We start from the raw sequence: 27,569 nt of genomic DNA on the forward strand, positions 1-27,569 counted from the left end.
TATGATTTAAACATTTTATTTCTTTCTTTAACTGCACCCTTCAACCTTTACATCAGATATTATGACATACCTCATTTTAAGAAAGACCATTGTACTAACGTCAAATTTCCCCATTACAAATTGTGCCTCCATATACAAAAGATAAAAAATAAAAACAAACAACATCCGATCATATTTCAAAAAAAGGCATGACAAAAAGAACAGTATAGCACAGAGCTGGATTATTTGGCAGCAACTGTCTAACTTGCCAGGATTTGATCCACTGGGAGTGACAGATGAGTGTGCGTTTGGCACTGTCATTGGTCCACAAGTTGCAGTGAGACTCCTGCCAGGTGGCAGAGGGAGACGTACATCGCAGTGTGACAAATAAACAAGCCGACACTATTCCCTGGGAGGAGACAGTAAGATGAGGGAGGACCCTTCTGTACCTGCTTTCACCCCTCTATAGTGCCCAGGCCCTTTCTTTTGTTCAAACAAAGAGAAACCAAGAGGAAAATAACACAGCCTTGTGTATATGTGCAGGAGCAAATGAAAATGTCTTATAATTGCTTAAAATTATGCAACAGGTGATATAATTTGTGCATAATGTGTGAATTAAATTAACTGTAAATATTGTTCCTCTTCATACAAAGTGGAAAGCATCCATGAAAAATCTTTTGAAAATGTAACAAAAGGTAAAAGAATTGTCACTTACAAAACATGACATACAAATACAATCAAATGTTTTGGAATTTCTTTCCCATAAAGACCATTTACAGTACTGTAGCATCTGATATTAAAATAAATCTTTACAATTAAACATTTGCCTCTCTGGGCTTTGGGAACAGAGCAACAGAGTTCTCCATTCTCTGACTGAGGCTAAACATTTGGTTTCTTACATCATCCTATCCCGCAAGCAGAAGGTCTCTTAGACCCGGGTGAGAGGGTGTCCATTGTTATTCATTGATTACCTGACAGTAGGTGTGGTTGTTAGACGCAAGTGGTCAGGCTTTGTGGGAAGGGGTGGCTTATGGCCACGAGATGAGGCCATTGCCGGGGTGTCAAGATTGAAGGTTTTCATCAGATGAGCCACCCGGCCGCGCCCTGTGCAAGCTGTTGCAGTCAATGATTGCACAGCCTTTGATGAGTCAGCCCTCTGAAATTTTTCCAGTGTGCCGATATCTGAAAAACAAAAGGTTTTATAAATTTTGAAAGTGCCAATTACCATGTGCTGCAGTAATCATCCTTCTTTGTTACAGGAATAACAAAGACGAATGATTACTTTCAAATGTGATCAGTGAGACAATCTTATGGATGTGGAAGTCATTGCTTTAGATACTAAAACACCACTATATTTCTTGCCAAAGTGAGGTCCTACTTGAGAACACAATAGTTGTAGTTGTAGTGTAATGTATTATTTTAAGCCCTGGATATCAAGGTAAGGTAAGGCAAGGCATGTTTATTTATGTAGCAACATTCATACCCAAGGCAACCAAGGGTACTTTGCAGGAAATCAAATACAAATTGTTCAAATAAAGCTTTTTAATGTTCAATCTCACACTTCAGCTACTCATCAGGGATCGGGCAAACAGTTTATTAGTGGGACTCTTTGATTGGAAGCTGCTGTGAACAATAAAGTTTTCAGTCCAGATTTAAGGAACTCGGGTTTTCAGGGAGTTTTTCTCCACAACTGAGGTGCATAGAAACTAAATGATGACCCTCTTTTAAATTCTGAGTCAACAGTTCTCTGAAGACTCAAGTTGTTTAGATGGTTTCTATTGATTGTGTGTCATTAGAACACATATGGTGAGAGATGTTGTAGCAGTCCATCATTTTAGCTAGGGGTATTGTAAAGATGTTAAATAAAAGTGGCCTGAGAATGGACCCTTGAAGAACCCCACAACTTATTTTTGTTTCCCCAGATTAATTATTTCCAGATGACACAAAGTAGTCCCTGTCTGTTAAAGAGTTTTTAGGAAAGTCTATAGTTTGTCAAATGCAGCACTGAGATTGAGTAAAACCAGTACAGAGGTTAAGACCACCAAGACTCACTGTTAATTTGTATATCAGTGAAAACTTTAATCAATGCAATCTCAGTGCTGAGGTCTAAAGCCCGACTTGAAAACACTGCAGACTTAAGGGTAAATTTGCTCATAAAATGCCTATTCAATGACCTTTGCCAAAAATGTTAGATTGGGTGTGGGCCTTTAATTATTTATTCATGATGCATCTGCCTTACTCCTGTTGGTAGTGTATTGGTGCTACACTAAGGGGCTTTTTTTTTAGATTTTTAAGGAACATGGTCAAGGCGTGGGTCTAAAATGTTTTGGTATTATATTATTTTAGCAACAATATAAATAGTTGCTTTTCTATATTAAACAAAAGCAAGAAGATCATCTTATAGATTTTTGAGCGTAGGTTTTTTACTATACTATATATCAAAATGTATCATATACTGGCCCATGCCCAATATTTACTGCAGTTATGCATCTCTCATTCAAAATCCAAAATATTTTGATTGATCAAACTTGAGCTAAATAATTCCACACCGAACAGAGATTCTTTTAAACACTGATTGAGATTTATAAAACCTTTGTCCAATGTATGAAAACACTTGAATGGAAAGAGATCAAATTTGAACTTTTTGGCCTACATCCAAAATTGTGGCAAAAACTTAATGCACATCACCCAGAGCACACCATCTCCACTGTGAAATATGGTGGTGGAACCACTGTGCTGCACTGATGCTTTTCTTATATTGGGACAAGCAAGCTTATCAGAGTTATTGGGCAGATAAATGGAGCTAAATTTACAATGTTTTTTTTAAGCATAAGAATCACTTCAGAATTAGACAATGGGTACTAGTTAAATCTGGACCAACCTTTTCCACATTGAGTGGTTACAGATTTTTTAAAAATATTTTCTAATCTCTAGAACCTTTACTCTGTGAAAACAAACACCCCAATATAGTGTACTGTCCCATCTCCCGAGCTGGATGGATCCTACCATGCTTAGTGATGCCTTGCTGCAGAGTTTTCAACCAACAGGGTTTTGTATCATTCACTAGGTTTTCTGAAATTTGAACATTTAAACTTAAAAACTTCTTGTTTCATTATATTGTTTCTTGTAACATGTTAACCTATCCTGTGCAGGACCACAGTCCAGCTGCCTTTTTCAGTCTTTGTAAAGTATCAGTTTTCACTCACCACTTGGTTTAGGCTCTGAAACAAAACAGTCAGAAATGAACAGAAGGTTTCAGATAGGTGTCTTGAGAGAAGAACAGTATCTGAATTTTGACTTTGAATGAAATTAGTGCAACACCTTTGACTTTTTTATTAAAATAGTGATTATCACCTTCTTGCTTTCCATGCTTTTAACACGTAGTTCTGACATGTTACTATAGATGTGTTCTCCTTGTGATGCTTTGTTAAAAGGTCATGACCTTTCAGTTATCCCCATGGCTGAACACAGCAATCAAACCATAATACCAATACATTTATTTAACTTGCCTGATTTGAAAAACAACAAAAACAAAAACTTATCATCTGATGTGTTGGAACGATGATGCGGCACTCCAAATGCAGATGTGTAAATAAATAGTTTTTATAAAAAAATGTATATAATAAAAAATTTTTATAAAAGCACATTTATTTTGGCAAGGGGGTCAGCACGGTTTTATCTCCTCACCACACAGTGAGCAGGGTGGTGAAACAAATCTCTAATAACTGCACAATAAAGAGTGGTGTCTTGGATTCACATAGTCTCCATATAAATTATTAAATTCCATCTACATGCAAACATGTTGATTGGGATTGAGGTTATAAAAAGGGCTTTTCTGTTTCTCCCATCACAAATGTAAACGTTGAGTTCACTAAACTCTGTAACCGTGTGCTCTGGTCATATAAGAACAGCTCTCCACATGGGTGCGGCAGGAGGATATAGCATTACGAACTCTTAAAAAGCAAGTTACCTTCAACAAAAACCTAATCGTCTCGATTAGTAAACCAAAAATGGGTAGTCACTGGCTCACGGTACTTCTCTGAAGCTTTGTTTTTATATAAGATCTATACTGTACAGATGAGATTTTGTGGATCAATTTGATTTGTACACGCTATCAGCAGCACCAGACCTTTTTCAAACTTTAAATGGAGTAACCATTAGTCCAAATCAACAAAGAAATGGTTCACCAGGAACAAAGTCAACCTTCTTCCATGGTTTTTTTCTTTAGACCAATATCCTATTGAAAACCTGTGGTGTGAGCAAAGGAGAAGAGAGCTTTAGAGAGGAGCCAGGACTCTATACCATCTCTTTCTGTATGCTCCAACCTTGTGAAATGTTATAGGAGGGGACTAAGTTTTGTTCTGTTGGTAAAAGGTACAAAGTATTACCAAAAGGAGTACCAATAATGGTGCCATCTGCAATTTTATTTAAATAATTACTTCTTAACATGGGAATTTTTCCCCACTCTGTAAATGTACTCAAATTGAAGGTTGGGTTTTATGTATGCTACTGCTATAAAATATGATTTATATAAAAAGGCTTTTTACATGGGGTGCCAGTAAATTAATTAAAATAACATGTCGGTCACTTTTCTAAGCCATTATTCCATAATTCTACATATAGTAGGACAGAAAATGTATGTTATAAGATCAAAAAGACATTTAAATAATAAAGCGAAAATATAGTTTTAGTTGTAGCTGGTTTTGCAAGACTCCATCACACAACTGCTACCTTCTCCAGATGCAATGTCTCTATATTCCGGTTTTTAACCTTTTTTCCTCTACTCTGACTTCCCTCCATCCAGCCGGGGGTGAGCAGAGGTCATCCTCACTGGAAGTGTATCAGAGATACAGCTGTGCGTAGTTTATGTGTGCATGTTCGCCACGGTGCCATGTTTTGGAATAGGGTTGTAAGGTTGTAAGGTTGAGGGAGGAATTAAGGAAACGGGAGTAACGAACGATAGGGGAAGGAGGGCCGCAGGGACAGCAATGGAGGAGAGAGCAGACAGACGCTGCTCAGACACCAGAAGGCTTGAGGAGCCACATATTTTTAGCGTCGTCCCCTGGGGGACAGAGATACCCGAGTGCGTGGCTACAGAAAGACAGACAAGCGCTCTCCCTCTTTCATTCTCACATCCACATACACACACACAGTAAAGTAAAAGCATGCATACACTGACACACATGCCACATATTGTTCAGGTCCGTGCATGCTCTCTCACACACAAACCCCTGCTGCTCATGGATTCAGTCATGCATGCCGCCTTCTCTGACTAATACCGCGGCACTGCATATGCACAGAGGTGGTTGTTAAAGCCCAAAAACACAGACAGATATGGCCGGGGGCCAGGAAACCTTTAAGGCACTTGACGTCTTTTAGGCAAGAAAGGAAGAAACCATCAGTAGCCTTTAAGGTTGTTTTATTGTTTATTGTTGTTTACCAACTCTTCTTCCTTGGTTTTGCCCCCTCTCCCTGTGGTGACATCTCATCCCTCCACCTTTCTCTTCATCTTCCTCCCCGCATGACTTGCCCTGCCTTCCTTTGCCCCCTGACCCGCGGTTCCTGTGTTAATGTCCTCTCGCCGCGCTGCGTGGGCTTGCCTCTGATTGTCTCGTTGTGTTGTGCGGTCACCACGGAAACCTTGGATAGGCTCCAGCAATTGAAGCCGACGCACATTTAGACACGCACTGTGCTCAGACCTATGCACATAAAGCCAGACACTCTCTCTCACACACATACACACACACTCGTGGTCAGTTTTCTGAGCTCTGAGCCTTGATGCAGGTCTGAGCAGAATGCTTAATGGAGAGATGGAGAGATAGAAAAAGAAGGAAAGAAGGAATTCACTGTAAAATCGAAGGCAAAAGACCAACACCTTCCTCAGGTAGCCTGACTAACCTGTCCCAACACACCCAAAAAATGCTTTAACTCCACGCCTTTGTGCCTGAAACCTTCCTGGGCAGCTGCACCCTGATCTCTGCTCGCACAAATAGCGTTTGAGGCTACCTATAAATCCTATACATACACTCACTGAGGTGATTAACATTAAATCAGTAATCAGCACAAATCTATCTTGTGTTTGTGCTCCAAAGGGTTGGTCTTCATCTTTCAGGCCAGCTTATAAGATGTACAGGGAGCACAAGGAGGATGAGCAAGCTAGCAGAAAAATCAAAAGCTAATCTATCTCTTTAAAGATCTTTGCTTTTTGGGTTGGAAAAGAGGAGGAGCTGGGGTGGGGGAGCAGGGATGGGGCAGGAGCAGGACATAGGGCAGAATTCCTGAGTAGCACATCTGTGGACTGAAGAGCAGGGAGGAGGAGGAGGAGGAGAGGTGCAGCTGTGTGTGTTTGAGTGTGGAAGCGCTGGCTCCTGCATGGGGGGCTGGGGCCCCTGTCACTTATCGGCTCCGGCTGAGCATCACCCAAGGCTAAAGTTGGGAAGCGGCACTGGAATGCCTGTCCTTTCCTCAGAAGGTGAAGACAGGCGAGAGGGAAGCTGGTGGACAGAGTGGGAGCAGTTTCTAAACACAAATGCGCTTGCAAATGAATGGTTGCTAAAAAGCGCTCATGTAGCTGTTCTCAAAACACAAACAAAATCTGCTAATTTTAGTTTAGCTTCAGACCAACTGAGCCACTGCTTTGTTTCCAGAGGGCAATATGCATTCAAAGCATTACAGCATCAGATGGCCTGATCCCACTCTAACAAAATACACCTGATGCATTGTTTCAGGAACATAAAACAGCAATAGACAGAGCTTTTCAGTAATGACATTAGTTTTCCTACTAGTTTACTGCAACTGTCAGCATTCACATGTTCTATAATGTTTTAAAAAGATCATGTGAACAAAATATTCTCCCCGTACATGCGTGGGTTCTCTCCAGGTACTCCGGCTTCCTCCCACAGTCCCAAAACATGACTGTTAGGATAATTGGTTTACAATAGGTGTGTTCGTGGTTGTTTGTCTTGTGTGTTGCCCTGTGATAAACTGGTGACTTGTCAAGAGTGTACCCCACCTCTCGCCCACAGGCCGCTGGAAATAGGCACCAGCTCCCCCCGCAACCCAGTATGGAAGAAGAGGGTATAGGAAATGGATGGATGGATGGATTTTGTATCATTACTTCAGTGAGAGATTCAGGATTTTGCAACTTTAGTCCAGTTGAGGAAATGAGGGTGTCGGGGGGCTTCTGTTCTGGTCTGAATGTGAAGCAAGAACAACTGTAACAGTCATTGCTTCCTTTAAATGTTAAATGATTCCTTAATTGGTGCTAACTATTTCTTTGGCTAAAAGTATGTAATTGAGGCATAACCGCACAATTGTTTTTTGTTTCCTTTTTTAAAGCACTGATTTGTAAATTTAACATCTTGCGTTTTTTAGTAGTTACTGTTACTTTATCAGCTTTTGCTTTATTTTACAGTAATGCTAGAACAGTCACATGTACGGTATGCTGCTTGACCAAAAACACCTTCAGTCCAGTTCCAGTCAGTACCTGTTTATACAACAGATAACAGTGTCTCTGTTATGTGTATAAGTGTCTCCTGTCCACGCTAACAGGAATCCCTGTCAGTATTTTCATTCAAACAAAAACAGCTTACCCCATACAGCTGAGTCTCAGTTTCCTCCTCCCTGAGGAGTGAGCTTTCTGCAATTGTCAAGGTCAGCTTCTCGTCCAGAGTCACGATCCATTCATTCAGGATGGTTACAGACCACTACAACCCCACGCCACCCACCACAACAGCTGTTCCTTTAAACCAGCCTCTCTCTTTCTTAAATTCATGTGTTACAAGCTGACCTCAAATAACCGACTCAGAGCTACACGCAAAACTTCATGCATGCATGCTCACGTTTTATCACTACTATACTTCATTTTTCAACTTCATACAAATGTTTTTGTTTTTGTATATAAAAAAAAAAACACTTTTTGAAAAAGGTATACACGTAAATAAAAGTTCTGAGTTTACTTCATATGTCGCTATAAACTAGCTCATCACATTATCAAAGTGAATGGGACCAAATTTAAACCATAAGCAAACCTTTATTTTATCTCTTCAGAGTCTAAAGGGATTTATTAGGAAGGATCAAACACGAGAAAAACAACAAATGCTATTGTTTTTTTGGGTTTTTTTTGTGCTGCTTTTTAACAACAGTGCTAAATGTTTAAGAGATTTGACCATGAAGATATCTCTGTTATGAAGCCAGCATACTGAGAAGCTTGCATAGTTTGTTTTTTTCCTTGAAATTGGCAAACTCATTTTCTAAGTACCCTGTGATCAAACATCTGTGTTACTTCCCAGCTGGATTTGGACAATGAAGTGCAGCAGCATATGGAAAGAAAGATGTTGCAGGAAAAGTATGTTTCCAGCAGAGGGACCTTATGGGAATGACACTTTATCTCCAGATTGGCTTTCCATTTTCAGTATCACGGTTCTCCACTGGATGGTGCCAACTTCACCCTCACACACTAAATTTGTTTGCAAAAATGGGTCATTTTAGGCTGAATAGTTTTCACCTCTTGAAAGTGGGCAATGGGTTCCAACAAAATTTAAATGGAGTAAGCTGGAAAACTCCCTGCAAAACCAAGCAGCTCTCATAGAAACACCTAAAACACTATATATTTGATGAAAAAAATTCAAATTCTGGCTTTTTTCCTCATGGAAAAGAGTTTTAGACTCAAAATTTATAACAGATGGTTGAACGTTTTTCTTTTTGTTCTTGAGATTGTAGGAATGCAGTTGAATTATAATATTCTGTCAATTTTTTTGTCATATTTTCTCCCCTAAAAACAGTTGCCTTAAAGATTTTTTATGCTTGTTTTAATCCATTTTAGGCTAATGTCAAATAACAGTTTTATGCTGACAAATTAAATGACTATAAACACAAAATTGTGCAGTAGAGGGCTGTGTATATATTCTCACATCAACGTTTTTCCTAAACAAGACACTGGGGAAGAAACCAAGCACGCAGGTGTGTAGCAGGGGCCAAATCCTAGTCTCATAAGCTTTTGTCCCCCATCTTGGAAGGCCTCTGTTTTTGTGCCCAGTCCATGCAGATTCCAGCAGGCTGAGGCACATGTTTGGCGAGCAGGTGGGGCTCAAGGAAATCAAATGCTCCTCCTTGCTGCAGCGCACAGAAACCCGCTTATGGTGTGAACTTTGCTCAGTCTGGTTCTGCTCACTTTGGAAAGTCATTTCTCTTGCGGGTAACACAGTGGAAAAAAAATATATATATATTTTTGCCACAGTGGCTGGTGAGGATCCTCATACACTGTGACGGCTTGAATCTTTTTAACATTTTGTCACTTTACAACCGCAAACCTTCAATGTACTTTATACAAAGAACACAAAGTAGTTCATAACTGAAGTGTAAATTGATACAAGCCTTTAAAAATCATTTAAAAATAAAACTTTGAAAAAATGGTGAGGTGCATTGATGTTCAGCCCCATTTACTCTGACAACCCTGTATAAAATCCAGTGGAGTCTTCAGAAATCAGGAAGAGTGCACTTAATAAAACAACCGCTGATAGGAAGCCATAAGAAATACTGTTTGTAGTTTGCAGCTCCCCATGTAGACAGATTAGAAGATATATGTGGCACACTTGGTTCTACTAATGCTGTATAAATGTTAGGTAATTTACCGACTTGTTTCAGATTTACCTTTCAGAAAGACAACTCTAAACATACAGCCAGAGATAAAATGGAATGATTTAGATCAAAGCATATTCATCTGTTACAGTGGCCTAGTCAAATTCCGGGCCTACACCCAATTGAGAAACTGTGCGAAGTTTATAAAATTGATGTCAACAAATGCTCTGCATCCAATCTGATGGGTTGAGCTTTTTTATAAATAAGCATGGACAGAAATGTCTGTCTCCAGATGTGCAAAGCTGATAGAAACATACCTTTAAAAGGTGGTTTTATTGAATATTGACTCAGGTTGGATTAAAATCTTTTCCCTTCATCTTCACAATTTTACTCTACTTTTTGTTGGTTTGTCAGATAAAATTCCAATACAATTCATTGAATATTGTAACTTCATACTATGTGGATAGGTTCAGGGGGTGTCAATACGTTTGCAAGGCACTGTGTGCCAACTTCAGTTTAGTGAAGACTGTTTCAACATCAATGTTATATATTCTAATTTCTAATTAAGTGTGAATTGAGCTTGTAATAAATACAGCAGGAATTATTGATTTTGCAAAGTGTTCTGTGCTTTTTGTGCATCAGCTGAAAGTAAAGCAGGATATACCCCAGCCAGTGTGAAAGTCATTCACATTCAGGCCTAAAACCATAACTTCCTAAATTGATTTTGAAATCTGACCCACCAGTTACCTTAATCTTTGACGCCATGCTCACTCACCTTTACCAGCCTGTGAATCTTGGGACTTCTGGGGCTCCTCGGAGCACAGGCTACCTTTAGCAGTAGATGCTGATGCAGATTCTAATTGGACAGTGCTGCTGGAGGAAAAGGATGGCGTAAAAGCTGCCAACTTGAGGCCAGGCCTCGTGTTGATACAGCCCGGTGTGGGGTTTGCAGAAGCTGGTCTCACAATAATGCCGTTGCTTCTCTTGGGAGACCTAGAGCACATGGGGGGCTGGGAAACAGACTTCACCTCAGTTGGACTGGGTGCCTTCTCCTGGAGCTGCAGAGTGAGGAGTGACACAAAGAGGACAAAAGAGGGAGATCTGTGTTGACAACCAATTCACTTGCAGTGGAAATACTGTCATAAACGATTAAATCACAGGATCAATTATTCACCAAATTACAGTTATCCAATGACAGCTCTGCATGTACCAAAACACACACACAGCTATGACCACTGATTAGGAGTTTACGGATGTGTGGGGAGAAAATTATAAGGTGACTTGAAAATCAAGCCACATTGCTAATCTTCCTTCCTGATCTTACGCCTTCTTAATCAACAGCCTGATACTCTCCGACTACTGCATGAGAACGACATTCCTTATGAAATCTGCTGCAGAAAACCAAGCCCCTTCCCCCGTCCAGGAACAAATCATTTATTTTCTAAAAACGTCATTCAACAAAAGATTTGTTAGAGTTGACACACTGACCAAACTTTGTAAAGAGGAGATCGTCAGAGACCTGTTGGGGCCTTTACAAGTATGTAAAGTAAATCTCAATCAATCAATCAATCAATCAATCAATCTCAATCTCTCTCTCTCTCTCTCTCTAGATATATATATATCATCCCTTTATTTCTCTTAATTTTGTTGATTATGACGTACAGCTGATAAAACCTCAAAATTCAGTTTCTCATAAAATTATATATTCATAATTTTGTGTTGTGCATGAATTACAGCATCAATGCAGTGTGACCTGGAGGTGATCACCCTCTAGCTCTGCTGAAGTGTTCAGGAAGCCCAGGTTGCTTTAATAGCTGCGTTCAGGTCAGTTTGCAGGCCAATTAAGCACGGTAATACCATGTTCATTGGTTAGTTGGTTAATTTAAGCGTATGGCCTTACTAGATACAAGAGCCATATCATGGTGACAAGGTGCAGTAAACATTGAACATTTAAAATATAAAATAAAAAATTAGATATTAGCATATAAATAAACAAAAAACAAAAAAAAAATATATATATATATATATATATATATACAGGGGTTGGACAATGAAACTGAAACACCTGGTTTTAGACCACAATAATTTATTAGTATGATGTAGGGCCTCCTTTTGCGGCCAATACAGCGTCAATTCGTCTTGGGAATGACATATACAAGTCCTGCACAGTGGTCAGAGGGATTTTAAGCCATTCTTCTTGCAGGATAGTGGCCAGGTCACTACGTGATACTGGTGGAGGAAAACGTTTCCTGACTCGATCCTCCAAAACACCCCAAAGTGGCTCAATAATATTTAGATCTGGTGACTGTGCAGGCCATGGGAGATGTTCAACTTCACTTTCATGTTCATAAAACCAATCTTTCACCAGTCTTGCTGTGTGTATTGGTGCATTGTCATCCTGATACATGGCACCGCCTTCAGGATACAATGTTTGAACCATTGGATGCACATGGTCCTCAAGAATGGTTCGGTAGTCCTTGGCAGTGACGCGCCCATCTAGCACAAGTATTGGGCCAAGGGAATGCCATGATATGGCAGCCCAAATCATCACTGATCCACCCCCATGCTTCACTCTGGGCATGCAACAGTCTGGGTGGTACGCTTCTTTGGGGCTTCTCCACACCGTAACTCTCCCAGATGTGGGGAAAACAGTAAAGGTGGACTCATCAGAGAACAATACATGTTTCACATTGTCCACAGCCCAAGATTTGCGCTCCTTGCACCATTGAAACCGATGTTTGGCATTGGCATGAGTGACCAAAAATTCGGCTATAGCAGACCGGCCGTGTATATTGACCCTGTGGAGCTCCCGACGGACAGTTCTGGTGGAAACAGGAGAGTTGAGGTGCACATTTAATTCTGCCGTGATTTGGGCAGCCGTGGTTTTATGTTTTTTGGATACAATCCAGGTTAGCACCCGAACATCCCTTTCAGACAGCTTCCTCTTGCGTCCACAGTTAATCCTGTTGGATGTGGTTCGTCCTTCTTGGTGGTATGCTGACATTACCCTGGATACCGTGGCTTTTGATACATCACAAAGACTCGCTGTCTTGGTCACAGATGCGCCAGCAAGACGTGTACCAACAATTTGTCCTCTTTTGAACTCTGGTATGTCACCCATAATGTTGTGTGCATTTCAATATTTTGAGCAAAACTGTGCTCTTAACCTGCTAATTGAACCTTCACACTCTGCTCTTACTGGTGCAATGTGCAATCAATGAAGACTGGCTACCAGGCTGGTCCAATTTAGCCATGAAACCTCTCACACTAAAATGACAGGTGTTTCAGTTTCATTGTCCAACCCCTGTATGTGTATATACACAATGCTCAAAAACATAAAGGGAACACTTAAACAACACAATATAACTCCAAGTGAATCAAACTTCTGTGAAATCAAACTGTCCACTTAGGAAGCAACACTGATTGACAATCAATTTCTCATGCTGTTGTTCAAATGGAATAAACAACAGGGGGAAATCTTTGGTGATTAACAAGACACTCAATACAGGAGTGGTTCTGCAGGTGGGGACCACAGACCACTTCTCAGTACCTATGCTTTCTGGCTGATGTTTTGGTCACTTTTGAATGTTGGTGGTGCTTTCACACTCGTGGTAGCTTGAGACGGACTCTACAACCCACTGGGCAACAACCCAGCAGCACGACCGCTACCTCCACCTTTGTGCAAGGAGGAACAGGAGGAGCACTGCCAGAGCCCTGCAAAAATGACCTCCAGCAGGCCACAAATGTGCATGTGTCTGCACAAACTGTTAGAAACTGACTCCATGAGGATGGTATGAGGGCCCGACGTCCACAAATGGGGGTTGTGCTCACACCCCAACACCGTGCAGGATGTTTGGCATTTGCCAGAGAACACCAGGATTAGCAAATATCGCGATCTGCTGCCTGCAACATCCTTCAGCATGACCGGTTTGGCAGTGGGTCAGTAATGGTGTGGGGCGGCATTTCTTTGGAGGGCCTCCATGTGCTCGCCAGAGGTAGCCTGACTGCCATTAGGTACCGAGATGAGATCCTCAGACCCCTTGTGAGACCATATGCTGGTGGGGTTGGCACTGGGTTCCTCCTAATGCAGGACAATGCTAGACCTCATGTGGCTGGAATGTGTCAGCAGTTCCTGCAAGATGAAGACATTGAAGCTATGGACTGGCCCGCCTATTCCCCAGACCTGAATCCGATTGAGCACATCTGGGACATCATGTCTCGCTCCATCCACCAACGTCACGTTGCACCACAGACTGTCCAGGAGTTGGCGGATTCTTAGTCCAGGTCTGGGAGGAGATCCCTCAGGAGACCATCCACCGTCTCATCAGGAGCATGTCCAGGCGTTGTAGGGAGGTCATACAGACACATGGAGGTCACACACAATACTGAGCCTCATTTTGACTTGTTTTAAGGACATTATATCAAAGTTCGATCAACCTGTAGTGTGTTTTTCCACTTTAATTTTTTGTGTGACTCCAAATCCAGGCCTCCATTGGTTAATAAATTTGATTTCCATTGATGGTTTTTGTGTGATTTTGTTGTCAGCACATTCAACTTTCTAGAGAACAAAGTATTCAATGAGAATATTTCATTCATTCAGATCTAGGATGTGTTATTTGAGTGTTCCCTTTATTTTTTTGAGCAGTGTATATATATATATATTCCCTCTGTCTGTAAAGAATCTATATAATTGAATGTATATAATATATAATAAATTAAATTACTGAAATTAAATATTTGATGACATTTTAATTTGAAATGTAATATGAAGAGGCTGGGACAGATTTAGTGGATTTGAGAGATACGTCTCCTTTTGTGGCGGGGTGGGTGGGGGGGGGGGGGGGGGGGGGGGGGTGTTGAAGGACGAACTTGCATGCCCAATTCTCTGGAGACGATTCCACAATCCCATCCATCTGCGACTGACGCATTTCTCTTTCTCTGGCGTTTTAATTCCCCGATCAAGTTCATCTACCATCTGTTCTAGGGCAGCCCAGAAATCCTGCCTCGCCTCTGTGATTCAGCTGTGTGGATGCACAGCATGTCACTTACACACACACCATTTCACACACTCATAAACACAGAAAAAGAAAGAACGTGAGCATAGATATAGGAAGATATAGTCCCCAGACAAGTTGAGTCTGGAAACATAATGCAGCCTGTGGGAGGACAGTTGAATACAGCTGCCCCAACTGCCCCAGAGTGAGCTATGAGGGGTGGGGCAGTCGACCGGACAGAGTACAGAGAAGAGGCATTGCTGAGAGAAAGATGATCTGGAAAGAGGCAGGGAGCGAAGGGACAACTGGCCCCAACACACATTTCCTGTTACAGAGGAACAGTAATCTGAGAACTGCATTTATATGGGGATTGTTACTCAGTAAATCACCTGACTAGGAAGATCTATGCATCTATGTTCAAAACAAGCGGCTCCTTGTTTAACAAAATGTCTACAATGAGCCCAATTACATATTCTGGAACATTAAACTTAAAAAGCAGAGGAATCAAAGAAAAAATCAAAGCTGATTTGATTTATAAATGAGTCCTCATCTGCTGCTAAAGGTGGACGCTCACCACCTGACACCTGTAGGTTTAACAAAGGCACTAAATGAGCTTCAGGCTTCGAGTGAGAGCTGATAGCGCACATCATGAATGCAGTTGGTGCAACTCACCGGCAGAGGGCATAAAGTGCTGGTTTCCTCACGTTTCTCCTGTTGGGAAAGACGGGCATTGTTAGGTGATGTAAAAGGTTTCAATTTAAATGTGAGGCAGTATTCTGATCTATATTTGCAGAGTAAAAAGAAACAAGTCAGAAGAAGAATAGAGCAAAGCTTAAAAACGCTGCAAATGATGTGAATCAATGGGAGATATGATGTATGAAAACCAGAGACTGCACGAGATGCTTCCATTTCCGCTTCAGTTCAGAGCACCATCAGGCCAGATGAGACCATTCACCCTTCATCACTACAGCTTAGTGTGTGCAGGGTTGCCATGACAACAGACCAAATCTCTTTTTATAGATTGCTTTGAAAAAAGAAGGTGCCCCCTCATTATTATATAAAAAACAAAATAATAAATCAACGCACCACCGAAACATATCCAACCCCGAAATGAAGCACACTTGGTGTTCTTTACAGAAAGCAGAGACTTGTGTTACAGGGATTAGTTTATTTGCAGAGACCTTTTTATAACTACTCAGGTTATGTTTGATTTGAAAATGTGTCTGACTATTTGAAACATTTAAGTTTGACACAAAAAGAAAATAGAAAAAATATCTGTAAGGGGGTTAAATACTTCAAAGCGCTGGATTTGTTTCAACAACAGCAAGATGTTGGTTCACATGATCTGCAATGCCTAGAAAAAGTAGTCATCACCCTAGCATGTTTTGTTTCTATTTGTCTTCTTTGAAAAAGAAAACCAACAAACAAATCATGTCAAAATGCAAATAATTTTAAGTGCCTGAAGTCAATTTATTAAAATTATAGAGCATAAAATAGTTATGTACTGTATATATATTCGTTAAGGAGACTGACCTAATTCAACCAAGCTCCAACTCGTGGATAGAAGCAGTGTCAAATTAAATGGCGATCACCAAACACACAGTATCTGGTTCATTAATTCACATGAAATCTGGTCTCTAAGCCCCCAAAGGCACGTGGAAGACTCCAAGGTGAATTGGAAGAAGGTTCTTTGCACAAAAAACAGGCTACACTCCATGTTTGGCTAATATGGCTATAATAATAATGCCAAATCCAGGAGGACAATCTACCTAAGTATGCAAGAGAATGACAACTTAAAGAGAGATTTATTTTACACCAAGACAATGTCCCACAAAGCAACTAAAGCTACATAGAAACGGTTCAAATACAACAAGGGGAATGTTGTTGAGTGGCCAAATCAAAGCCCAAATCCAGTCAGGAATTTGTGGCTGTACTCAGAAAAAAGCCATTTAAGCTTCCTGCACAACCTGACAGAGGTTGAGTTGTTTTGTATAGAAGGTTGGAGAAAAACTGCAGTCCAGATGTGGCAGCCTGACAGACATGTCCACAGAGGCTTTGTGCTGTGATGGTAGCCAAAGAAACCTACTAAATACTGACTTAAAGCAGTTTATTATCTATGCAATTATTTACTTTATCTTATATATTCTTAATTAATTTGGATTTTGTAAAAATCTTTTTTTACTTTGATATTAAAGACTTGTCTTTTTACAGAAAGCTTGATTTTTCATTTTTTATAAAGGCAGTAAAAGGAGATATATCTGGATGGGAATGAATGCTTTTCAGGCATGTTGTAGTGTCTGTTTGGTTATTACTCTTAGTTGTACCTGGGGTTGTATATTCTATAAAAAGCAATATATGTAAAATACTTTTTACTATAAAATATGTTATTTGATGATGGACTTTTACTTAATAAATCAATAACTAGAGCAACTTTTATGTGGACTTCCTGTTTGGCAGCTTTTTATAGCATAATGAGTCCAATTTCTATTTACTTCTTCTACGTTCCTTGCTGTCAAAATGAATCGCCCCCGAATCTAAATTAACATTAAACATCAAAGGTAATTCCTACTAGTAACATAGTAACTTAAGATGCCCACAATTGAAATTTGTATTTTGAAAATTTAAAAAATAAACAAAAAGAAAAATCCAAAAATCCTTGAAAAAGTTTGAAGCGATTTTCTTGTTTTATTGATATTCTGAGCAAAATTAGAATTTCAGATAGCTATAATGTCTTTGATTTACATTTTCAATTTACCTTTTCAAGCTCTTAAATATATCAAAAATATGTTTAATTGAATATTACCTAGAAAAAAAAATCCTCCCTTTGTTAATGCCTAAAATGGCTTTCAATGAATACTGATTTAAATAAAGCAACTGGTTTTCCATCACCTATGCTAAAAATCTTTACTGGTGGCAGCAGTAAAATTTATTAAATTCGATCTGATTTGGCTGATTTCTCTTTTAATCAAAATTAGTTGTTTTCCATGTTTTAACTTTGATATGCTAATACTTTCACATAGAATGGCTAATGCTATTTTCAACAAAGGCGGGGAGACAAAAATATCTGAATCTCTTTCTTGTTCCTCTTTGTTTCCAACTTGGAAGTCATTAATAGGGTTCTTCTAAGTGCACAAACGAAGGGCCGCCCACCTTTAGGTCCAAGGAGATTCCAGGTTGTGTTTCCGAAGGGACGTTTTGGCACTCACTTTTCCCCTCCTGTGTGATCACTTGGCTCTTCAAGATAGTTTGGTGGCTGTGAAATATAAAAATCACATCATATTTTGTTTTAAAAAAAGGAAAAAAAAAACACTCGGTTGTGGTTTTAAGTCTTGAATTATTCACTGCCTGTCATGTAGAAAATGTCTGTTTCATTAATGGAAAGTAATTACTAGATGTTGTTCAGAATACTCGGTAACTTCTTGTCCCCAAATGCAGAGTTGATTAATTTGGAGGTCAGTTCATCCACTTCTCTGATTACAAGGACTGAAACGTCTCCATCTCGGCCAAGCAGCCAGCTCACGCGCTTACTGTTGGCTGTAAAAAAAACAAAACACAAAGTTATGCAACTAAATATATTTTGGGAAAACTAAAACTAGTTTTCAAATCTATATAATCATATTTGAATGTGAAATAGTTACAAGGCTGTGGAAATGCTAAAAGTAAAATGTATCAATTAGCTCACTTGATTTTAAAAATATGGTTTTTCATAAAAGAACCGGGACAAATATCAGTGTCATTGTTCTCTCTTATTTTTCATTGGGTCTCTACACAGGTATGATCCTCCGGTGTGATGACAGGTCTGGACTGCATGGAGGCCAGTTCAGCACTAAAAATAATTAAAGTTATAAGATAGTTGCTGAATGGCTAATAATGAATCGTTAATAACAAATTACACATATTTACCCAGTATGATAAACAGCTTCAGCCATATTGAACATTTAGTTTGTCGTTTATTTTTTTTATCTTGGCTTGTTGGCATTAATATCAGTTATTTAATTTAAAAGAATTGACTGATCTGATCCAATAGTGGTTTATGACCCAGTAACGTAATTTCTGAATTGGATATTAGAATAAAGTTACAAATCTGTCCGATGATCCAGACAACAGGCAACCATGTTGCATGTCGTAGGGTGGAAGGAATTAAGGAAGAAAGGAAAACATTTAGATATTTAGTCGAATAAAGGCTGGAAATATACATATTTTTTCCAGTCTCTTATTTTGAAACCTGGAAAATACTGAAACAAATTCCAGATTTATTCTGACTATAGGAACCTTGAACTCACCTTTTAAAATATTTTGGAAATTTCCTGTCTACTCATTGCATTGCATGTCTAAATACGTGGCCTCTTCTGATTGGTTGTTGCCCAGGTAATTCTTTGAAAGAACACTGCAGACTCACCAACAGTGTATCTGATATGCATCTCTGTTTAGATGGCTGCTAGGAATGGAAGCTTTGATCAACACGTTTGCTTCAAGGCAACAGGACAAATGTGGGACAGTAGGTTCATAGACTACGTAAACAGACCAGGAAGCTAGAAAAAAAACAAAAACCCGGTGAAACTGGTTTGTCCCATCATCTCTTCTGACCAGTACCTCTGACTTATCACCTTGGATACAATCCAACTTCCAAACCCAAGAAGTCCTGACAGACTTTTCTTTTTTTGCTTTGTGAGATTTAGCAGCACAAAAGCACATAGGTATGCATCAGAACAAAACATGTGTCATTACTTTGTGACTGTGAGAGCTGAGAAGTCAATTTATTCAGATAACACAACAGTCACAGTCCAAGGGCGAGAGCTTGTTGGGTGAAAACATACATTCATGGTGAGCTGGTTGTACCAGTCTGCCCTGTAGATCGCATTCCAGCCCAGCATACCAGGATGACAGTAAAAACACGGCAGTGACAAACAAAATGACAGCATCAGGGTCAGCTGCACAACAGATGAATTTGACCTTTAATCTAATGTATCAGTTTCTAACGTCAAATAACAATAAGCAGAACAAAATAAGATGAAAAAATAAATCTGAGGAAACAGCAGTGGATGTTCTCCTGTCTTTCCCTTTTTTTAAAAGTGGCCACAAGTTCCCGATATGTTTTTCTTCCTTGCGAACATCCATAGTCAGCCTACATAAACACATATAAATACAGTGGAACACAGTCATAACGAAGGCATAAAGAGAAATTAGCATTTAGTCAGATTAACCACAAAAGTGACCAAAAAAGCCTCAAGGACAAGCATGAGTTCACAGTGTCAGAAAAGAGAGACACCGACTTCATTCTGCGTACAAAAAAAAGCAGCTTTTCCAAAAGCCTACATTTGCTACAAACTTCCTGTTTTGCTCTCCGCTAATTGTTTGAAGGATTTAGTCACTTGGCTCACTTCCTATTTTCCCCCTGCAGCAGCGCACCGTCCAGTTTCCTCTATGATAAGGGAAAAAACGAAAAACGAGCGAGGAAGAGCTCCCACAGTGTGATGTCAGCCAGCAGTCTCCCTGCAAGCCTGCTAAGAACAGCTGCTTCAGCCATTAAGACAAAGAAAGACCACTGTTCCCTCACTCTCAACAATAGTTGATAGGAAGATCTTTGTGATCAGCTAGAGTAAGACAGAAAGGTTAATTAACCCACTGCAATGTGTTTTGAAGTTGCTCTAAGCCATGCTGTCCTATTGTGGTTTTCCCTTGTGAAAATTGCCTAAAAGAGAACTTTTCTATGTCCTGGTCATTACACAACGCATTCTCACACTGTAACTCCCTACAAGGACAAACAAGACAAAATGTGTACTGACCACATTCTGTAGCACAGCTTCCTGAGTTCCTAGCTGCTCAGTTTTTGACTGCTTCATACTGTTAGCTCCAATGATTGTGTCTAATAAACAACATTACTATTAGTGCAAGAGTAGTTTCTCATTTGCTGCGATTTCTTTCTTTCTTCTTCAGTCATTCCAGTGTTTTCATCTCGCATCTGTTTTCTATTTCACTCCACATGTTAAATAAAAACCGTGCTCTTTGGGATGTGTCATGCTAAATCACAGGTTACAAAACAAGCTTAAAATCAAATGCAGTGCCTTGCCAAGGTTTCCATTCCCCTTGAATTGTTTCACAGTTTTCCACGTTACAAGCATAAACCCTAATGTAGTTCATTTGGATCTTTTTATGCAACGGCCTAACACAAAAGTATGGCACAATTGGGAAACAGAAAAAAATTTAAACATGGTTTTCAAAACGTTTAGAAATTACCTAATTAGAAACAATTATGTTTAATTCAATCCCAGTATAAATCCAGTGGTTCTGTAAGGCCTCAGAGAGAACATTAGTGAATAAACAACATCATGAAAACCAAAGAGCACAGCAGATAGCGGAGTAAAGGATGAACTTTAAATCTGTGGCAGGACGTGAAAATTGATGTTCACAGATACTCTCCATCTGACTAAGTCTAAGCCATTATACAAAGAAGAATGTGCAAAAGGGTTAGTCTATAGATATGCAAAACAGATAGACCAGAAAAGACTTGCAAATGTAGTGAAGGTGCCTGAAAAATACATGCAAACATGTTCATAATTTTGTAGTCAGAAAAACCATGCAGCCTTTTCTTCCCCTTAACAATTCTGCATTAATTTGTGTTGGTCTACAACGTAAAATCCGAATAAAATACTTTGAGGTTTGTGGTTGTAACAAGACAATAAGTAAAAAAGTTTTAGGAGGTGTAAATAATTCTGCAAGGAATAGCATTCATGTCAGACCTATCCTGCATTTCTTTAAGATCTTTTTATTCGATGTAAAACACTCACTACAGCCTATTTACAGCTTTTCAGAGTGGGAACATCTGTGAGTAAAATGTTAACATTGGTTTATTCATTATTAAATCAGCGGAACTTGTATAGGATCTGGGGTGTCGATCGTGCTTCCTGTTTAAGCTCTGTGCATGTTTGCAAACAGCTGCTTAAAGGGTGGGGAACATAAGCTAAAGCAGCAACAGCATAACCAGCAGCTTAGGAAATCTGTCACAACAAGTACACACATGCCTCAGCAATCCCTTTCTCGAGCATTGTGAGTCTATCAGGTGATTTGCACAATACTGGGCAAACATCTTAAATTAAAGGATTCAGAATAGAGCTCTCCTAAAGAGAGAACAGGTGGTTAGTGACTATCTGCACTCTTGGAAATCATGATGTTGCTCCGCTGTGCTGTCTCTCCTTTAAGGCACAAAGTAGCTAAGGTAAAGCACAGCCATGTTCAAATAACAGCAGTCCAAGCAGTCCAGTTACTGTTTTAGAGAGATTTAGATTTCTACATTGCCAATAATTCACTTGTAGGTGTAGTAGAGTAATAGAAAACCTACAGACTCAACAGCCACACCAAGCGAGCTGCTGATTATGTGTAACTAAATCATTAATTGAAATGACATGTGTTCAAAATAATAGTGTGTTCAGTAGGTTATTCATTCTGTGAACAAACAGGTGTAAAACAGGAGGCCGCTATGAGAGGATGAAGGCCGGAACTGTTCAACACTCTTTTCATGGGACATTCCCCTAGGAACATCTGATCATCGTCCTATGATTAAAAAGTTGACTGAAAATGTGGAAACTTGTAAAGAAAAGTGAAAAATGATAAGCCGCTAAGCTCAAACGAGTTCAGATGCTGTGAAAATAGAAACCAAAACCACAAACACGTGGAAGAAACCAGAAATGCAACATTTGAATAGATCTAAGGAATAGTCAAAAGGATGGAGACTCGGCCAGTGATAAGCTCCAGGTTTATCAAAGCAGGTCTGCATGTACTTATTTGTGTGTAACAATTAGAAGATGCCCATGCAAAGTCAAGCTATTTGCAAGAAACCCCAGGAGAGTCTCATTGTTGAATAAACATGCTAAAGTGGTTTCATTTGGCCAAAGAACACACTTTGACTATTCTGAGGAATGGTGCAACATTTTTAAGGACTTATGAAAGCAACGATGTTCTTTACACTAAATTCCAGCCATATTACACTGTAAACACAGGGTCTCAGGTGTCGTGGTATGGAGATGTTTCTCAGACTATGTTGTCGATCTTATCGCATCGTGACAAATGGGGATCAGCTGGAATACATCACAATAGTAGAAGAAATTATGCCACATTATGCCACGTAGAAAATGGCTTTGAACCTGGATTTTCTAAGAAAACAACGAAGCCAGATACACCAGTGAGAGAGCATGTTATGCTTCTAGACCAACAAGATTAACATACAGAGAGTTCAGCCCAACACTCAGACCTTATTAAGAGAAAACCTATAGATTCACATATTAAAGCCTGTTTCTGAGAAGAACCCAAGGAAGATAGAGGAATGAGGTCCAATCGTCTTGTGCTGGAATACTTGTTCACACAAGCCAGAAGCCAGAATTTGGTTGGCTCTATGAAAACACAAATGAGAAACAGTTCTGGCAAACAGTAGGTATACATCCAACTACTAGTTTAGTGATTCTAGCACCTACAGTTTATACAGTAAATGTTTGAGTTTGTACAGAAAAAAGCAGCCTTTTATGTAGCATGATAACAAATTTAATCATATTTATTCATATTTTGAATAGAAGGTGCAGTGTTCCCAAAGCCTTTATGTGTATAGAAATGAAAGTTATTCGAAAGGATTCTGAGCTCAGTTTGAACGAAACCATTTAAATGGTTGATGTGGTTACCTTTTCTTGGTGTGGCCCGCTTGGACTCTACGTTGTCTCCTTCCCTCTCCAGTTTCTCCTCCCACTCTTTCCAGCGTCGTACCTGCTCCTGTCGCATCTTCAGGAAAAGAGTCTTTTTCTGCTCCTCGTTCAGAGCTTCCAGAACGTCTGGGTCGATGTACATGTCTTTTAAAATTTGCTGCAGCATTTTGGCAGTGGAGTGGTTTGGTAACTTAATGCAACTAGAAGTAGTGGGACAGTCTCGCGGACCAGCAGCTGGATGTGGATGTTTTATGGCGAAGGTTTATAGTCTCATGCTGTTGGAGCTTCTTGTCTTCTTTAGCCTATCAAACAACCCACACAAAGTTTTCTCTATGAATCACAATACATGCATATCCTCTCACAATTTGACACCTACACACACACACTCGAAACCCTGTTTCCTTTCTGTTTCGTGCCCCCTGCCCTGCTGAGATGTCACATTTCTAAGAAAATCTAAGGAGAAAAAATCAGACATTTAAAAGATTATGTTGTTTCCTCTTTTTGATATGCAATGATACATGTATTTCTTTAAAAACCATTTTAACATGCAAGCTTTTTTGTCATTTGTTCTAAAATTGTACTTGTTTTTATCTTGTTCACACGGAAAAACCCAAAGCTTGTTTTTTTCTCTGACAGAGAGACTGGAGCCAAGAATGGGAGGGGATTCCAGAGGATCGGGACCGATTCTGTCATCAGCACCTCACTCTTCCCCTCCCCAACACACATCCCTTCCACAAACCCATGTTCCTGTCTCCCCACAAGCTCAACATGATAGCGGCTCCATTTTAGCACACAGCTGTTGGACATAAAGAAGTTGGCCGTAGCTTTAGAGCATGTGAGCCATTCTTTCCAGCTGTGGGAGTGAAACTGACTCCTCTGGTCTCAGCGATAAGTTAAACAATGGCCCCCACCAGCAGTAGCAGCCCTTGGAGGGTAAGAAAGCTTTGCCATAGACTGACACATTAGTGGGACACAGACTGCTATCTGCTACACACTGCAGGGTGGTTGGGGGGGATTTAGGGTGGAAACCCAGGAGAAAAAAAACAGACTATGAGGAAGGAAACTGAGTTATGGAAATACAGAAGGTAAAAATGGTGGAATCTGTTGAAGTACTCACAGTGGGATGTAGAGAGCCGTCGCTCCAGAGCACAGTGTGCTAACTGAGCAGAGAGTCAGTGAGCCAGTGGGTCCTCCTCGTCTTTGTGTGTGTGTGTGTGTGTGACTGGGCTGATGACATCACAGCATTCCATGGTTCTCCCTCCCTCCCGACACTGGCTCGTTCTCTCACACAAACACAAACACACACACACACACACACACACACGCTTCTCAAATCATAGGAAGACCACAATTCAGGAAGCTGTTATCACATTTTAAACACATTGGAAAAATTTAAGAAACAAATGCCTAAACTGAGGATTCTAGCTCATTGCTCACATCTGGATGTCAACCTGATCATAACCCTGATCATTTACCCCTGGTAACAAGCCTTAAGTGTTTAACTCCCTTAAAGTCATCCTCGCTGCATTAGATGGAAGAATAAACTAGAGTCCTTGTTCGACCTTGTCAACTTTTTATCACAGCATTTGAGATATTGGTAAGTTCAGGCAATTACCCGTTTCCTGATGTATTAAGAGCGGCGTACATCTTCCTTACTTGAATTCTATGTTCTCTCATCTTTCCCATTTTGAAAAGAAGGTAACAAAAATGGACCTTTGAGTCACATTTGAATCCACAAGCAAACAGCATTCATTAAACATTTAACTTTTAAAAAGTAACACAATTAAGATTATTTCCTTAAAAAAATAACTGTGGAGGATGATAGGCTAAATAGCCTACTATAGTATTTAGATATGTCTTCCGTTTTCTGCCTATTGCAGAATAAACCGAGGGGACACTTTAAACATTTAACTATTTTATGGAAACAAATCACCACAAAGTCAGGTTCTTTTATTTACAACAAATGAAAAATTAATCACAAAGTTCAGTGGGGAAAGAAATAAATGCAATTTTTCCCAGAATGCTAATTTTGAAGTTAGCATCCAGCTTACAAGTATTGTTAAAATTTAAAGTTTGCTCTAACTGTAGACATTTGTAAATTTAGGTGAATAATAATATTTCCTCAAGCCACTTTCTGACTGAGAAGTGGCACACATCTTCCTTGCTTGAATGGTATGATGTCTTGTCTGTCAAATTTTGAAAGGTAAGTCAGGGAAACTGACCTCTGAGCGACATCAACAATGGACTGAGAAACAACAAGTCATTGATCAATAAATAAAAAGGATTTTTTTTTATTTTTGAATCATCTTAAAAAAAGAAAGTATTGAAATAATGCCTCGGTTTACTCAATTCTCCTCAAACTAAAAGTTAAAATTATTCTAAAGTTTTTGATTGTAAAATATGCAACTGCAGTAAAAAATGAATAAAGCTTTTGCAAATCTTTACCTGCTGTGCCTACTGCTGTAGAGAGCACATAAATAAGCTCAGTTTTACAAAATACAGTGAAGTTAAATAAAGCCAACATTTCTGAAAACAAAAGAGGTATTTATGATAAGAATAAGACAAGATTTAAAAAAAATATATATATATCGTGCAAAAATATATAAAAAACAAAATTTTAATTTATTAAATTAAAATAACTTATTTCTTTATCGTTTTTAAAAGTATTTTCCAGAAATGTCACAAATTTTTTTAAATGTACCTAAGATAAGCTGGGTTTTTGTGATGTTTTTAAACAACATAATCAGCCCATGCAAATGAACGTGACCAAAGACATGACATGTTATTTGGCACCACACTACAGAACAATCATGAATCATACACTTCAGTAGAAACATGTATGAATAATGCTTACTTTCACTCTGTAGTTTATCTAAAACAATCAACATTCATAATATTAACAAACAGCAGAACTTAAATATGACTCCTGCAGGCTGAAAATGTAGGTTAGGACTCTCGCTCAGCCAATCATTTATAGGTAAAGGTCTCCATCTAGTGGCTGCAAAGGAAAGAACCCTGCAATGAATTACGTCACCGCTAAAGCCGAGACTACCTCAGCAAATAAAAGTTGATATATATATTTTTTAAATGGCAGCGACATTAAAACACAATCGTCACCTCTCCTACATATGCTGCCACCATAACACTATAAATACTAGCCAAGAAGCACCACAAATAAACATGCAGGCAGGCATCAGTAGACCAGAAGCAAAACCTGTAGCATTGTGTTTGTAAGATGTGGGAGGATCTTCAGACGATACTGACGATTTTCAACTACAATATAAACCTGGCTACCTTTCACAGCCTACGATGCATACATATGTTCTGTTTGAAACTATACCTGATGTCGTTAAACCCAAAGCCTATCCTCTGCATTGCATGACGAGCCATGTTGGAATGTGAGTTGGTGCCTTTGCTGGAGGGAGTCTTGATTTAGCATACCTTCTTCATGTTCTCCACCCCTTCTTCTTGCCACACATTTGTTCAAATAATCTCATAACAAGTATCCTGCTAAAAGTCCCGCACTCTGACCGCTTTGTAAGGGTAATACATTTATACCTTCTATTAAAATGTCTGTATTTTAATCAACATGCATTACGAAGAGCCAAATGCAGTTGAAAGCAAAAATCAAATTAAACTTGCATGTTCTGTTGGGTCATCACTTTATTTTGACCCTAAAACACCAATGATTTATATTAAATATAATTTTTGACAAGAATATTGCTGAAACCTCAGTCTTACAATATTACCTTCATCAGAAGCCTACTGTATTAAATCATATGCTTGTCTTCTGCCATCTAGCGGCTAACCCAAGTAGTACAGGTGCCAAGGACCCGTTTTATTCAAACGTCCATAGCAAGAACCAGAGTTTTAGTGGAGTTCAAAGTAAAACTGCTTAAAAAACATTGATAGAGTCTCACTTTAATTAATAACTGAAATATAATTGTAAATGATGGCAAAAACACCAATGTGACACTTTAGGTATACAGGTAGAGTGCTGTGAAAAAAAAACCCTGCTTACAGATTTCTTCAGTTTTTCCTTTCTCTCACTATTAAAGATTTTACATTAAAAAAAAATATCAGAAAAAGTTAACCCAAGTAAATGCAAAACACAGTTTTCAAAAGATAATTTCATTTATTAAGGGAACAAACGCTATCCAAACCAACCTGGTTTCATGTGAAAAAGCAATTGCTAACACATTTTCTGAAAAGTTGACATCAGTCTTGCTAGCCTCACGCAGGTCTGATTATGACATGCAGAGTCAAAAATACACTTAAACAAGAACCTTTCTTTCAACATGAAGTAGGCTACAAGACATGAAAAAAC

At 39.3% G+C, this 27,569-nt stretch overlaps 1 protein-coding gene across 2 annotated transcripts; it reads right to left on the reverse strand.

The window, feature by feature from the left end:
• On the reverse strand, positions 1-26,714 carry zgc:100829 (uncharacterized protein LOC445149 homolog). Of its 2 annotated transcripts, XM_047378305.1 has the most exons (8): positions 26,583-26,714; positions 24,360-24,567; positions 23,222-23,544; positions 17,942-18,086; positions 17,703-17,805; positions 15,225-15,263; positions 10,334-10,616; positions 1-1,161 (listed from the first exon to the last, which is right to left on the reverse strand). In XM_047378305.1, exons 3-8 carry the CDS (start codon positions 23,406-23,408, stop codon positions 947-949), a joined length of 972 nt encoding a protein of 323 aa, XP_047234261.1. In that variant the 5' UTR covers positions 23,409-23,544; positions 24,360-24,567; positions 26,583-26,714; the 3' UTR covers positions 1-946. The 2 variants fall into 2 exon arrangements, with proteins under 2 accessions (XP_047234261.1, XP_047234262.1); XM_047378306.1 differs by lacking the exon at positions 26,583-26,714 and having other exon boundaries at positions 24,360-25,030.
• Positions 26,715-27,569: the final 855 nt, after the last annotated feature.

This window comes from Girardinichthys multiradiatus, chromosome 11 (assembly GCF_021462225.1).
Source record: "Girardinichthys multiradiatus isolate DD_20200921_A chromosome 11, DD_fGirMul_XY1, whole genome shotgun sequence".
Taxonomy (NCBI): domain Eukaryota; kingdom Metazoa; phylum Chordata; class Actinopteri; order Cyprinodontiformes; family Goodeidae; genus Girardinichthys; species Girardinichthys multiradiatus.